The 15,516-nt window shown below is 38.8% G+C and overlaps 1 protein-coding gene across 4 annotated transcripts in view; it reads left to right on the top strand.

Annotated features, from left to right (window-relative positions):
- dscamb (Down syndrome cell adhesion molecule b) overlaps positions 1-10,991 on the top strand; it is a 123,142-nt gene extending 112,151 nt beyond the window's left edge. For 2 of the 4 annotated variants that reach the window (XM_077541575.1, XM_077541574.1), the window contains exons 28-33: positions 31-61; positions 156-271; positions 359-508; positions 2,394-2,594; positions 2,700-3,002; positions 9,730-10,991. In XM_077541575.1, coding sequence (XP_077397701.1) covers positions 31-61; positions 156-271; positions 359-508; positions 2,394-2,594; positions 2,700-3,002; positions 9,730-10,223 — 1,295 coding nt within the window. In that variant the 3' untranslated portion in view covers positions 10,224-10,991. Of the gene's footprint in view, positions 1-30; positions 62-155; positions 272-358; positions 524-2,393; positions 2,595-2,699; positions 3,003-9,729 lie in introns of all 4 variants that reach the window. The other 2 variants (XM_077541573.1, XM_077541572.1) reach the window with 1 other exon arrangement.
- The last annotated feature ends 4,525 nt before the right edge of the window (positions 10,992-15,516 follow it).

The raw sequence follows: 15,516 nt of genomic DNA, 5'->3' as shown, positions 1-15,516 counted from the left end.
TTAACTCAAGCCTTATTGTTGACTTCACAGATGCCAAAAGCCTGGCAGAAATGCTAATGAGGTGAGTATTTTTCATCCTAATCTAAACTTTATACAATGCAAGGCAACAGAGAAAAAAAATAGTGTGCATTTCCCCCCCTCATTAATGTGCACAGTAAGAACACGCGGACACCAGAAAATGTGAACAAGCAGCAACAGACGCTAAGAATGCACATCGATATCCCGAGAGCGCAGCTGCTCATCGAGGAAAGGGACACCATGGAGACAATCGGTAAGACCTCGATTGTGATCATTAAAAGAACAACCATTTGCCCACATGTTCTTATTGTTGCTTTACATCTATCATTTTACCGCGCAGACGACCGATCCACGGTGCTGTTGACTGATAACGACTTTGGCGACACAAATAAACAGAAGTCGTCCACAGTGACGCATACGGTCCACTACCAGTCACTTTCCCAGGCCACTGGACCACTGGTGGACGTGTCCGATGCCAGGCCCGGAACCAGTGAGTCCCACCATTGTTAGTGCCCATTTCTATTTCCTCTTTCAAAAAGATTACATGTTGTTGTAGTGCTTATTGTTGTGATTATTTTCCTGAAATAAGACATTTAATATCCATTTAGCAACAGAATTTTTGCAAGCTTGTCATCTAGTCAATGAGGCGACTTCCAGCTGTGATGATGATGATGATGATGATGATGATGATGATGATGATGATGACTCAGCAATAGTGCTGTAGAGTAACTTGGTGTTTGTGCTCCGCCGAAGCGGAACTGATGAAGAGTAGTGGTCTCTCTACTTTCCCTTGGCACATTCTCACACAAGTTTCACTATCCTTCTTTGCTACGTTATGCAAAATTGTGCAATGTTACCCCATATTCCTACATACATTCTACATTCTAGATATTGTAAACACATAATATGCCTAAAAATACATTAAAAAAAATTGTGCTATGTATGAGACTATTAAATCTTTAATTTTAACAATAAGGTTACACGAAGGTTAAAGTTTAACTTTAACAATTATAATTGATTGGTCAACGCCCCAACTTGTCCATAGTGTAAGTGGTCAGTAAAGGCAGAATCAAAAATAAATATATCATAATAGAACCTTTATTCATATCCTTACCAAAATACAAGTTGGTTTGCTGAGGGGATTTTTTTTTTCCAGACAGTGTACACATAGTATAGAAATTAATTTAGTCAATATGCAGTACTTAATTTGAAAAACATGGAATGTAATAAATAACAGTGCACTTTATTCACAAAAGAAAAAAAAATATTAGAATTTACCGAATTCAAAAATGTACATTGGTTGTGCATGAATAAAATGTGGTGAACTGTTGTAATTTTTCTATATTGTGTAAATTTACCACATGTTGATCATCCATATACAACCAAAAATTATAACCTTTATTTTTTTGTACACATACAGTGTTTTTACATACATGCATTGTTTTTGTTTTTGTTTTAACTTCTCCTTTTAAAAAGGAACCCAATACATTTTTTTTTTAAACTTTATTCTCTTGTGAACTTTTTCCGAGGGAAATAGCAGAAATTACAGAAAGTTACATGGACCAACAGCTAGGCCAGGGGTCTGCAACCTGCGGATCTGGAGCCACATGTGGCTCTTTAGTCCCTCTCCTGTAGCTCGCTCCCTGTGGATCCCTTGAAAAAAATTAGTAGAAATTATCTTGTTTTTTGTTTTTGTTTTTTTGGGGGGGTTTTTTTTTTGCATATGTATTTGTAATTTTTGATGAAATATTCTTTAAATTAATTATTATATTTAAAAAAAATAATCAAACATGTCCAAAACATGACCGTGAAATGTCCACAAAGGAAGAGAAAAAGTGGAAAATTACCATAAATTGTCCATGAATTTGCCCAGTGTCAGATATTAATGAAACATGATTTAAAAAGGAAGAAAATAAAAAGTAACCATTATACCTGTATGGCCAAACACAAAAGAAGAAAGGCAAAAAAAAAATACCATAAAATGTTTTTTTGGACTTGCCATTAAAAGTCAGATTTTTTTTTTCAATAATTGATAAAAGAAAACATTAATAAAGTAACTATCCATCCATCCATCCATCCATCCATTTTATTGACCGCTTATTCCTTACAAGTGTCGCGGGGGGTGCTGGAGCCTATCTCAGCAGGCTCTGGGCAATAGGCGGGGGACACCCTGGACTGGTTTGCCAGCCAATCGCAGAAAGTAACTATAAAATGTCAAAAAAATCCTAAAAATGGCCTAAAATGGCTTTTTTGACAGGAAAGGTTGCTGTCTTCACCAGTAACCTTGGTAGTATTTACTCTGTTGAAAAACTGTTCATTACAACACAATACACTGTAGTACGCTAGTAATTTGGCACCCTTGTCTTCTCCTCAAGATCCCACCGCCAGACGCACTGCCAAAGCTGGTCCAGCGGCTGCACGAAGCCGCTACGCCAGCCAGTGGACTCTGAACAGGCCACACCCCACCAGCTCTTCCCACACGCTGACCACGGACTGGCGACTCCCCACGCCACGCGCTGCTGGATCTGTGGACAAGGAGAGCGACAGCTACAGTGTCAGCCCGTCACAGGACACAGGTGGGCGAGCAATTAACATGTTGACAAGATCAATAACTGAATGCAATGTACTGTATCTTATCTTTTTGGGTGTTGTTGTCTTAACATGTAACTTACCGTCATCAGATCGAGCACGTAGCAGCATGGTGTCCACCGAGAGCGCCTCCTCCACCTACGAGGAGTTGGCAAGAGCCTACGAGCACGCCAAGATGGAGGAGCAGCTCCGTCATGCAAAGTTCACCATCACCGAGTGCTTCATCTCTGACACCTCCTCCGAGCAGATGACAGCAGGGACCAACGACTACACCGACAGCGTGACCTCCAGCACGCCGTCCGAGTCGGGCATCTGCCGCTTCACCGCCTCGCCTCCCAAACCTCAGGACGTCAGCCGCGTTATGAATATGGCCGTTCCCAAGGCGCACAGACCAGGTAAGGACGTCGTCGCATTTATGCTTTGAGGAACCGGTTGTGCTTGGTTTCCATGTTAGAGTGCCGGTCACTGAGTTCAACTCACGACAGCGTTATCTGAAACAGTAAATCCTCACATGGCTGGTGCTGCGTGAGTCACTGATTGCGTGAACGCAGTGAATTTCAACACTTTCATATTGTCTTCATGTAGCATCTTCATTGGTTGCACTGCTTCCAGTATGTGTAAGTTAGATTTTGTTGTTGTTGCTGTCAAATCAGATTTAAGCATGGGACTGACATTAAACTGACTGACTGACTGACTAATACGTTCGGACATATTTGCAAGTATCTGTGAACGTACTTGTAGGCTTAATGCTATATACTTAGCATTTTATCCCATGACACCATGAAGTGTTGAGGCAATTTTATTTGCATGTGGCCTATATTAAACCAATATGTTTGAAAATTAAGTAAACATTGTTTTTACGATTTATTATTATTGTCGGTGGTGCATTATTTCCAGCATTTCCGGCATTTCTTCCCATAATGCCACTGGGTATGCACATGTGCAAGTTAATATTAATCATAGTCACCATGGGGAAAAAATTTGTTTAGGCATTTAGCCTACAAATACGGTCAAAGGTATTTGCAAATGTGTTTAAAAGTTTTTGCAACATTTTCCTCCAAGGTCCCATATAGAAAAACTGAAGGATGCAAGGTCGAGTTTGATTTTTTATTTTTTATTTTTTATTTTTTATTTTTTTACTTTAATTAATCAAGAACACCCAAATCAGTTATCAAGAAGATGCATCTTGCTACTTTTTTAAATGCAAATTGCATCTTTCAATATTTACAATAGTTCTACAGTATATAAAACAAATTTATTAGTAGCAAATGTCATTTTTAGTTTATGCCACGTGCCGCTTACAAGTATCTGGTGGGCCACAAATAGCCCCCGGGCCATAGTTTGGACTTGTTAAAACATATTTGCAGTACGTCTGAACATACTTAAATAGGGCCATCAGAATCAGTGATCATGACTGATGTTACTTAAACCTTCTGAGCAACTGACTGTTCAATCAAACTAAGTCACTGGACCCCATTGGTGTAAGCATTTTTCCATTGTAATTGGTTGTCAGCGCAAGTCAAGATTCGACGACAAAAACCTTATCATCTGCACACATTAATACATCAGAATCAACTTGATTGACCAAGTATGTCAAAACACTCAAGGAAATCGTCTCCATTTAAGGTAACCAGGAGTACAACAATTCTGATACAATGTTGAATGTGCAATGATGCAGAAAGTCCTTGGGCACTTTAAAGTGTCGAGTGCTATGGAATATTGATCGACAGTTATAAAAATATGTAGAGAGTTTAAAAGCTGCATTAATCAATACATTTAATAATCAGCATCTTTGGCAATTATGGTGCAAGGCAAGTTTTTAGTAGTTGACGTTCTTTCCTTTTAACAAGTTTATTACAAGAAGATTTGTGTTCTATCGAGTCACCATTGGTCAATTAGCAGGCAGACTGCAGTATGTCAAGGCCCCACCCTGTATACAACTGTGCTTAATAACCCAATAGAGGGTGCCAAAAAGAAGTATTGTACCCATTACAACTTTTGATATTGGCAAGGCAAGGAATTACAGACACTGATCTGTTAATGGGATGATCTGGAAATTGAGCTTCAGGTGAAAAGCAAATCAATCTCCCTACAGATCATCCTTCATCATCCTGTGTGTGTGTCCATGTGTGTGCGCAGCACCACAGGGTGAGGTAAGGTGATGCGATCCATCTCTCCAATTTCAGGTCTCATTCTCAATGTCAGTGTGTTGACTGTTAGTACCCCAGGGCAAGCAGATTATATCACCAGGGGATCAAGGGCACATTAAGGTTGTTTGTTGCTCTAATGTCCCTCATTTAAATGTTCAAAAACAGCACTTTAGTGCCACACTGGAGCTCAGTCGGCGAGCCTGTTTGATTCCCAGCCTGGTGAGGCGACATTGAACAGTTCTGGTGTCAGGTAACCAGACTCCACAGCAAAAAGTCAGCAATGACCCCGGCAGTTCTAAATGCAGCTGTTTAGTCAAAACTGAGGGGTATATTCACTAAGAATGCGCTGCGTCCGGTAATAGCGCGAAATATTGCACCACAACTGCACCCGCAGTCTGCGCCCAGTTATCAACCTATTCACGAAGGATATTGCTCGAATCATATACCGGCGCAAACACGGCCAAAAAACTGACACCTTGGAGCAAATTTGCACCTGATTTACCACACATGGCAATGGATTTGCCCCACGAACATGGTGGTTATAGCAACAGTTGCGAGAAAGATGACATTATCAGAAAGCGAGGTTGGACCGAGAGTAAGCGTTTCGAGCGCCATTAAGCTGTACAGAGCAGAGAGGACGACAACGACGTCATTCATTCATAAAGTACAAATTATTGGTGGAATCGTCGTTTTTTTTAAATACATTTTCAGAGGTTTGGCGTGGGCGTACAGTATGTATCTGGCACGTAAGAAGGATCGTCAAATTGACGATCAGCTCGGGCTACGTTATGTGTCCAAAACTAACACGGAAAATTTTCCCCCTCTCTCTCTCTCTCTCTTTCTCTCCTCTCTGCGTGAACAGAGAGGGCCGCGCATGTTGTGCGGCAAATGGCATGATTCCGGGATCGAGGTTGCGGCAGATTAATACATGCTTTCCAAAAACGTTATTTGCATCTGGCGTTAGTGAATTAGACGCTGCATATCAATGAGTCTCATTTGCATTGGGGTGGGCATATTTTCCGTCAAATGAATGCAAATTACCTAATTTACATACTCGCAAATAACACCGGCGCACAGTGGCGCATTCTGCACTTAGTGACGGATTTCCCCATCTGCGCATGATTAGTGAATTAGGCGCTCCCGGATTGCTCCATTTTTACCTGTTAGCGCTTTGCAAAGGTGATGCAAACCTTTAGTGAATAGGCCCCTAAATGTTTGAATGTCCCTGTACTGAGGAAAGAACTTTCCTTCAGTCTGATCTTCACTGGTCCAAGAGTTTTATATAGCTAGTTTCCTCTGAATGACTCTTTAATTGAGCTTTGGTTCCATTAAAATTCATTCTGCTGAACTTTGCTCATTAAGTTTAACCTCAACAGCTGTTGTGACGCACAAATCACAAAAGTGAAGAGCAGCAGCAGATTAACAGCTTGTTATATTCTGTTTCACATCTCATCACGTAGCAATTTGCCGCCTGGTGGATATCGCTGCTATTTTTCAAAGAACAAAACACTCCCGTCTTTATTTAAGGCCATTATCCTATTAGGATATTCATCACTATTATAAGTATTAAAAGATATGTACCTGCAATATGTGTTAACCAATCCATCAAGGTTATTTTATGACTGGATGAAAAGGAGACTGCGGCATAGATGTGAGCTTGTGTGTTCTTTCTTTGTGCACTGTGTCAGTTCTGGTGAATGTTATAGTATACAATACAGTAAACGTTTTAAAATCTAGTACAGTATATTTGTATTTGTAAAGTACGGTTCAATTGCATAAATCATTTTGGACAGATTTTTTTTTTATTTTTTTTTTCAACTTGAGTGTAGTATACCCCAATTCCAATGAAGTTGGGATGTTGAAAACAGAATGTGATGATTTGCAAATCATTTTCAACCTATATTCAATTGAATACGCTACAAAGAAAATATATTTACTGTTCAAATGGATTGGGTCCACTCCCCAGTATTTGCTCGCTCAATAAAAGACAAAAAAAAAAAATTGAACAATGCTTAAAATACATAAATAAATAATTATCTATTTTTTTTTTTTTCATGTATGTTTATTAACTGCCCTGCGATTGGCTGGCAACCAGTCCAGGGTGTCCCCCGCCTACTGCCCAGAGCCAGCTGAGATAGGCGCCAGCACCCCCCGCGACCCTTGTGAGGAATAAGCGGTCAGGAAAATGGATGGATGGATGTTTATTAACACTAATGTCATGATGGCAGCACTTTGAGAACTAAGTATTTTCTTAGTTGTAAACGAGAACCACTAATCAAAATCAGTCAAAGTTGGATGCATGTTGCAAAAAGTGTCATTGTCACAGGGGAAAAAAATAAATAAATACACTGAATTATTATGATGCGCGTTGTCACGGAAGATTGTATTGTAATCTCACTCTTCCATTTCTATATTTTCTGCACAGTTTTCCTTCTACCACTTATTAAATCAGATAGATTCACATTGGGTGAAGATCGTTATAAGATTAGAATAATACAGTAATGTGAATCACAGTCCCTCCTGTGTCACAGTGTGAACATGACTTTAATGAGATTTCCAGCTCTCGGCGTGTTATCGATTTAAGCAGAAGAATTCTAAAAATGGAGAAAAAATGTCAGAACCCTGACCTGCTTGAGCGTGCACATCCGCAGAGGGAACAATGAAGAATGAACAGAATGTGAGGGCAGCGGGATCACCTCAATGTCATCATTAGCCCAATTTGTAAACGCTACAGTGGACATAAAACCTCAGTGGGTTGACAGTAAGATGGATTGTGTGGCTTGTCTTTGTTAGAAAATCTGATTATTTTAGGAGGTGGGATTGATTGGAATTATTTTTTGAACTCTAATCTAATTCAGAAATTTGTAATGACTGATTTAAAAGATAAGGGAGGGATTTGAAATTTAATAAATTGGTGAAGGGGATTAAAAAATCGAATTTGAAATAATCGCTTGCATCCTTGAAATGTGTCAACTCAACTGAAGTCAAACTTCTCATTTCTGCATGTCAATGTTATTGAAGTAATATGAGTAATACTTCTGAGAGGTAGAGGAAACCCTGCAGCACTGACCATATCTGACTGGAACATTTTTGCACAACTAAACTGCTGAGAAATCGAGCTTTGGTCTTTTCTCCTGGACTGGTTCACACTTACTTTACATAAATTTGCTTATCCGTTGCAAATTATAGACATAAAAATTGTGATTTCAGATGCAGTACATTAATTGAGGACCAGGATAATTAGTCAAGTCTCTCCTGCAGTAGATTCTGCAATGCATCAATAGGCAATAATGACTTGGCATGGTTGCATATCTGACAATGTTGTAATATTGTAGCACCTTTCAAGCTGAAACAAGTTTTTATTCAAGTCTCCCATCACTAATTGGCCACGTTCCAGAGCCGAGGTGCTCTTTTGAATACTTTCTTAACCTTCCTAAACAACCAGCTAAGCACTTTTTGTGAGTCAAACTTAGCAACCTCTAAAGTCTCAGAGAGCCACCTGGCGTGGTGAGCTTTAAAAAATAGATGGTGTGTTCTTTATGGGCATGCCGACGCAGATGACTGTGTAAATATATCTGGAAAGAGCCAAGTGGCAAAGTTGAGTTCAAGGATTCCGAAGGTTCTTGGACCATGCTTAATATGGACATGCTAACAATATGATAATGTACAGAAATAATTAAATATTGCTGTGAATTTTCTTTGAGAAGCAGGGACAATCCTGCAGTTTATTTTACTCCAGGAGAGGACATGAAAGCTTTAAATCACTTGCTGGAATGTGAGACATTTAGCAGGCTTTTTGTACAAATGTCCCTTAAAGGGGAAGTCAACCCCCCAAAAAATTCTTGACAATAATATGTTCTATCCAAGGTTATTTTAGTTAACTAAAAATAATGAAAAAACTAAAACTAAAATTCAAAAAACAATTTTGTTAACAAAATAACATAAAAACGAAAATGCTTTTTAAAAACCGAAAACTAACTGAAACTACATTTTATGTTTACAAAACTAACTATAACTATAATTACTATAAATACTCCTTTGTTTTAGTCTGGTAATTAATTTAATGCATGAGACTTTGGGGATGATTTTAAATGTGATTTTAAGTAGATTTATTTCAATATTAAGGACATTTGAAAGTGTGTCACACAGAAGTGACATCATCTAGTAGCAATCAATAGAAAAGCACCTTGAGATGATGTCGTTCCCATTGTGTTTTTTAAATATTGCACACAAGTAATACACATTCAAAAAAACTAAAACTAATACTGAAACTAACTAAAATTAAACTAAAATGAAGCATTTATTAAATAACTGGAACTAATCAAAACTAACAGAACCACCCTGAAAACTAATTAAAACTAACTAAAATGAAAAATTCCAAAACTATAATAACCCTGGTTCTATGCAACCCCACTAGTCTAAATACATTATTTTGGTTAATGTTGTGTTAGTGGAATATGAGTGAAGCAGCTAAGTCCAGCAGTTTTTATTAATATCAGAAGGCAGCCATTTTGCCACTTGCTGTCGAGGAAAAATGACATCACAGTTGCTCAGGTCTCAGGTAACAGCCAATCACAGCTCAGCTTAAATAAACAGGTGAGCTGTGATTGGCCATTGCCTGAGCCCTGAGCAACTGTGATGTCCTCTTGAGTCGACAGCAAAATGGCTGCCCCTGTGATGGCTAAAAATGGCTGGATTTTGCTTCATAAATCATATTCTACAAATATATTAATATTTATCAGAATGTTTAAAAACATGTGATTGTCAAAAAATGAAGAAATTAAGATTGACTTCCCCTTTGAAGTGTAACAGTTCACTGGTCTCAGTAGGTCACGCCGAGGGCACAATGAACCACATCTCACCTCCCATCAGAGTGAAAGAGAACTAATGCAATGTTGAAGTTGTCTGACATTTGATTGCTTCAATAGTCATCAACTGTCGTTTCTCTCCAATTTCTTGTGTTGCCACTCAGGAGGAGAGCTGGTCCACTTGCCGCCATACCTCCGCATGGACTTTCTTTTGAACCGCGGCGTGCCCCGAGGCGGTGCGGCAGGCGGCGCAGGCGGAGGCGGAGGTCCTGGAGTGGGCGGAGGTTCTGCTGGTGCTACGGGAGAAACGAGAGGAGGCGCAGGAGGAGGAGGAGGAGCTATGGGCCAGACCTGCCTGGAGCCCCAGAGGAGCCGTACCCTGAAGAGGCCCCCTCCGATGGAGCCCACCCCCATGGAAGTGCCCTCACCAAGGGAGGTGCAGCAGTGGCAGCCGGGAACGGCGTCCACCCTCCCGCACAGGGATGTCCGGGAACGGGGAGAGGCTCGGGGTGAGGTCCGAGCGGAAGTCCCGCCCACTGGGGACCTGGCCCAAGCACAGGCTGCTAAGCTCAGCACCTCGCAGGAGTCCCTGCTGGACTCCAGAGGACACCTGAAACAAAGCAACAACCCCTATGCCAAGTCGTACACTCTGGTATAACACTGGTATGACTCTGCAGAAACACTGTTGGGCGACGGGCACACCAAGGATGGTTTTCCACAACACACTTTGTTGTATATAGAACCGTTTCTGACATGCGTCTGATGGTGATGCTTTTCCTTCCTTCTTTCTCTGAGTCTGTCTCTTTTTCTTTCATTTCTTTCCTCTTTCACTCGTCAGTGTTGCTTTGAGACTTTTCATTCTCTCGCACCTCTTTGGGATCTCACAGCTTTTATTTTCTACTCGACTATTCTTTTATTCTAAAGTGACGACACAAGGATTGCCAAAATGATTTATTTAATAATTGAGATAGAGAAAAAATGCTATTGAATTTTTATCAAGGACAGTTATAGTCATTATTATGATTACTATTATTATATATAAAAAAAGAAAATATATAAAAAAAATAAATAAAGTGTAATGGAGGAAGATCACAAAGTACTCTGAAGGTGTAGAATGCTTTCATAATTTATTTTCATTGACAAAGTTGATGATTGGCCGACTGAGGAGGTTTTTCGCACTCTAAAGAGCCAATAGAGAAGAGTGACGCCAATGTCGATCAATCATGATGTTTATTAACCTTTCCTGGCGACTGCATGGCGGGAAATCACAAGAAAGGTTGTTTTTTGTTTTTTTTGTTTTTTTTTCTGGGGGGGTCACAATTTAAAAAAAATATACAATGTGAATATATATAAAGAGATCACTTTTATTTGTGGATATTACGGGGAAAATGATTTGATTAATAAAGTCCTTAGTCATGTTTGCACACATCTGTTTTGGAGTCAGTATTACTGATTGTTTTAATGTCTCACCTACGTTTGAACGACTTTGCAGCACGTTCGGATGACATAGCCCAATCAAAACGGTTTACATTGACAATTCCACACTTCTGTAATAACTATGCAAGCAGTATAAAGCAGGAAAATAATGATAATGTTTTTTTTATGCTGTAGGATAAGTTTTAATACTAGTATGTCATAATCAAAGCAGTCACAATTGGACCAAAACACCGTAAACATTAAATACATAAAGGCACTAACAGATTTAAATAAGATAAGGATGTTCACAACATACAAACTATATATATTTTGGTGTACTAATTAAAATGTAATTTTATGTTGTTAGATTATTTTTTTACTCTAAACTTGTGTGTTTTCGTCAATCGAGCCAGCTTTTGAGGAATCCATTTTCTGTAGCGCTTGTCCTCTTTAAGGTCACATGTGGAATTATCACATATGACACCTGGTCCCAGCCAATTACAGGTACAATTACAATTACAGAGGAAGCCCGAGTGCTGGGAAAAACCCACCAAAATATATTTCAATATTTCTGTCTTCATGCGTAATATCAAGTGTAGATTGTTAATCCTGAATGTAAATTTGGGGATCTTACATAAATAAGTACTCCACATGAATCACCTCAAACAGAGGCATATAATTGTACAATATTAACAAAAACAAGTGATACAAGAAGAAATTTTCAAAAGATTCCTGCTTATCTCCTTGCTTTGGTCAACAGATGGCGCTATGTCGTCATGTCATTTTTTTATGGCTTATTAAGCAGAGTTTGCAGACTTCAGCAGGTGGAGAGAAGGTGGAAGCTTGTGCAGCAAAGTCTGTGTGACAAGCTGAAGTGAGACATCATCAGGGGTGACCCTGTAGCCTGTAGCAGTGTGTACTTTTGTCACTTGCAGGCACACACCTCCTAGAACACTGTGAATAATTCATGCCAGAGCGCACACCAGGGGAACCAAGATTAGGTGTGCACTGTCACGATGAACAACACTGTATAGAAGCAAAGAATGCGGATGTAAAATCACTGTACGCTTACACTTACAGTAAATGGTCAAAAGTGGTCACATCTTTTGAGAAATGACTGTTGTAAAATGGAATCTGACGGTTCAACACGATTTTTGCCTTGCTGGAGAAAATGTGTGTTTTTTTGTTTCAAATTGGGGCCTGCGCTCACTGAATTGTGAAGGTGTGATGAATATAGATGGCCTACGCGTATTCTGAAAATATTTCATGACCTTATACATAAAGACAGGACAGTGCAGCAGACTATCGCTTGCTCCAGTCACCAGTGAGGGAAACTCACAGGAGGATAACAGGAAGAATCCATATCACTTTTAATCAGACCATTAGAGGTACCCAACTCCTTTCAGTTTACTTGGCACATGTTGGATGACGCGTTTGAACACTAAAATTCACAATCAGCTTTGTCGTTGTGCTCATTTGTCGTCACTTTTCAATACAATGGGATCTAGAAATTTGAACCATTATTTTCAGGAAAAATGCACCGTATAAAGTCTGACCATTACCGACTTAAATAAATTGTGGCAACAAAGTGACAATTAATATAATTGAGTATATTTTAACTACTTCATCTTTGATTAAAAACAATTGATTTAAATAAGTAGTTTTACACCAACTTTGGCGGGCTTTGGCCAGAAATGGAAGTGTTTAACAATTAAAATAAAAGAAATGCCATAGAGTAGTATTAACTAATTTTTCAACATTGCTGACATTACTGATAAAATGTAATTAAATTCTACTTATTAATATTTACCTGATTTTATTCAGACAAAATGAGTTCATATAACTGACTGATTATTCAAATTTGATTACACCAACATAATATTATACCAAACTAAATAGTGTCATTTTATTATGTACAGTTTACTTGAATATATTGTGTAAAATATTAATTTAGCCCAGTCATGTTTTTTTATAGTGTACATTGCTACTAGATTTTCACAATATTAAGCCATTATCCGCTCTGAGGCCATCTATAGGTCAGAAGGGTTCGTCAAAAATAATGGTAGTGGTTTCAGAAAATAGAAAGACAAATGTACTTATAAAATATTTATTTGTATAAAAGCAAATTAGGCTTTACATGATCAGGATTTTTTGGCCATTCAGGTATCAGTGAGTTTGACTAAAACGATGACCGATTACCGGTTTGATAAGGTGCAATATATCTATTTAAACAACCGATCAGAAAGCAAACAGTAAAATTAAATACAAAAAATTTTGCATACTACTAGTGCTACTTGTACAAACTTTGAGAATCACTAATATTAACAAGACAATTCTGCTTATTCACTTTTTTCCGTATTGCACTACAGAATAACCCCCAAAACTTTTTCGTGCCATGGCTGCTGTGTAGTTCTCCATGCGTTTTTTTGTACTAGCGACTCAGCACAATATGGCCTCCGCAACAATAAGTCCCCATCAATAATGAAGGAAGAAGAATGGGAACAGTGAAGACAAAGTGAGACTAAACTCACAAAGTCTTCTGCGTCGCGAGACATCAGTGTTTATGGTGAGTACATATTTTATTGATACTAAGTTTGGAAATATAATGGTTACATGTTGACAATTGATGACGTTTGCATGCCAACCTTTTCCTCAGGCTTCTATCACATCAACGAATGCTATGTAGTTTCATACAGTTTTCCCCTTATTTTTATACTTGTATGACAGTTACAGTAAGTATATTAAAATGTTGCTTGCCACATTACCTACAGTAGTATTGTTAGTATTAATAGATATTTGTTTATTTGAACTTTTTAAAAATAGTACTGTATTTATTTTCAGGCTGATTGCATTATTGGTAGCATTTTTTCTGCCTTTTTATCTGTAAAAATTAGCATTTTGTTTACACTTTACAGTCATTTCCCACAGCCACGCTTCAAAACACTCCTTGGAATCCTCCTGTGCAAGCTTACTAATTCTCTTGATGTGTAATTTCCCCTATGGTTCCTTTGTTCTCCGTTGAGACAAATTGCATGTTGGAAAGAGCGAAGCGTGCTTTGGGATGAGGTGCCCGAGGAGGAGTCAGAAGCAACAGGGGGTACGTTTGAAGAACAACGGAGCAGAAGGACCTTCCCCCTGAGTGCACATCTTGTCCTCCACTCATCACATACTATACATGTGAGCCCAGCTTGTCTTTCTCTCTTCCTTGCTCTCTTCAACTGTTAGTCGTTTTGTCATGAGGAAAGACAGGATCTTACTCGTGATAAATGACAAGAAGTCTGCTACTGGAGTCTGGAATTGTCGGAGGACATTTTAAAGCAGACAAATGACTGCAAAGGAGTAGTGAGAATAGCCTGTCAAATATCTCACATTTTGCTTTCTTGTACTTGCATTACAATACTTTGTAGACTGCCTTAAACTTTCGTCACCCTATGAAGACAAAATACGTTGTAGTTTATTTACAGTCTACGTTTACATTGCAGTAGGTTCTGAGCAACAAACAAAGCAGTCAGAAACAAGGTAGACATTAGCATAATTTTTCACCATAACTGTGATAACAATGATATGTTAGTACGGTATACTTTTCTATTGTGAACATTCTTTATTTTCTTCTCCTTCTGCATCATGTGGTGGTCCTGCAGGCTTTGCTCCTTTCCCCTGTTCATTTAGTGAGTAGCGGAGCCACCACAGCCGCAGTCAACCCTGCATCACCTCTTTAAGGCTCGCTGGTCATCTGCTGCCTCTCAACATTACCTTTGTCAAAAGGATCCTCATACGCAGACGCGTGGAAATGCCAAAAGCCATTTGCAGGCTTATTACGGCATGTCGCTTCAATATGGCACTTACTGGATGCTCCAACCTCAGTGGTTCCGTCATATCACCACTACTTTAGCTTTTACTTTTGTGCACAATAATCGCTAGTGTATACATATTTTTTTTACTGCAGTTAAAGAGGAAGTCAACACAAAAAAATGTCTTGAAAATAATATGTTCTATCTAGCCCCACTAGTCTAAATAATACACTATTCTGGTTAATATTGTGTTCATGAGATAAGCTGTAAAATACAGCCGTTTTTTATCACTATCAGAAGGCGGCCATTTTGCCACTTGCTGTTGAGTGAAGATGACATCACAGTTGCTCATACAGGGCTCAGGCAACAACCAATCACAGTCCTGTTTTCTGAAGCTGAGCTGTGATTGGTTGTTACCTGAGACCTGAGCAACTCTGACAATGTCATTTTCACTCGACAGCAAGTGACAAAATGGTCGCCTTCTGATATTGACAAAAACTGCTGGATTATGCTGCTTAACTCATATTCCACTAACACATTATTAATCAGAAGAATGTCATGTTTAGACTAGTGATGTCACACATAACATATTATTGTTAAGACAGTCTTTTTTTTTTTTTTTTTTTTTTAAACAATTACAGTCTTCCCTCGCTATAACGCGGTTCACTTTTCGCGGTCTCGCTGTATCGCAGATTTTTTTTTAAGTGCAATTTTGCATATTTTTTTACAGTAATATACCCATTT

Source organism: Festucalex cinctus, chromosome 13 (assembly GCF_051991245.1).
Source record: "Festucalex cinctus isolate MCC-2025b chromosome 13, RoL_Fcin_1.0, whole genome shotgun sequence".
Classification (NCBI taxonomy): Eukaryota; Metazoa; Chordata; class Actinopteri; order Syngnathiformes; family Syngnathidae; genus Festucalex; species Festucalex cinctus.
The sequence above is the reverse complement of the archived record's forward strand: the minus strand, read 5'-3'. Positions and strand labels throughout refer to the sequence as shown.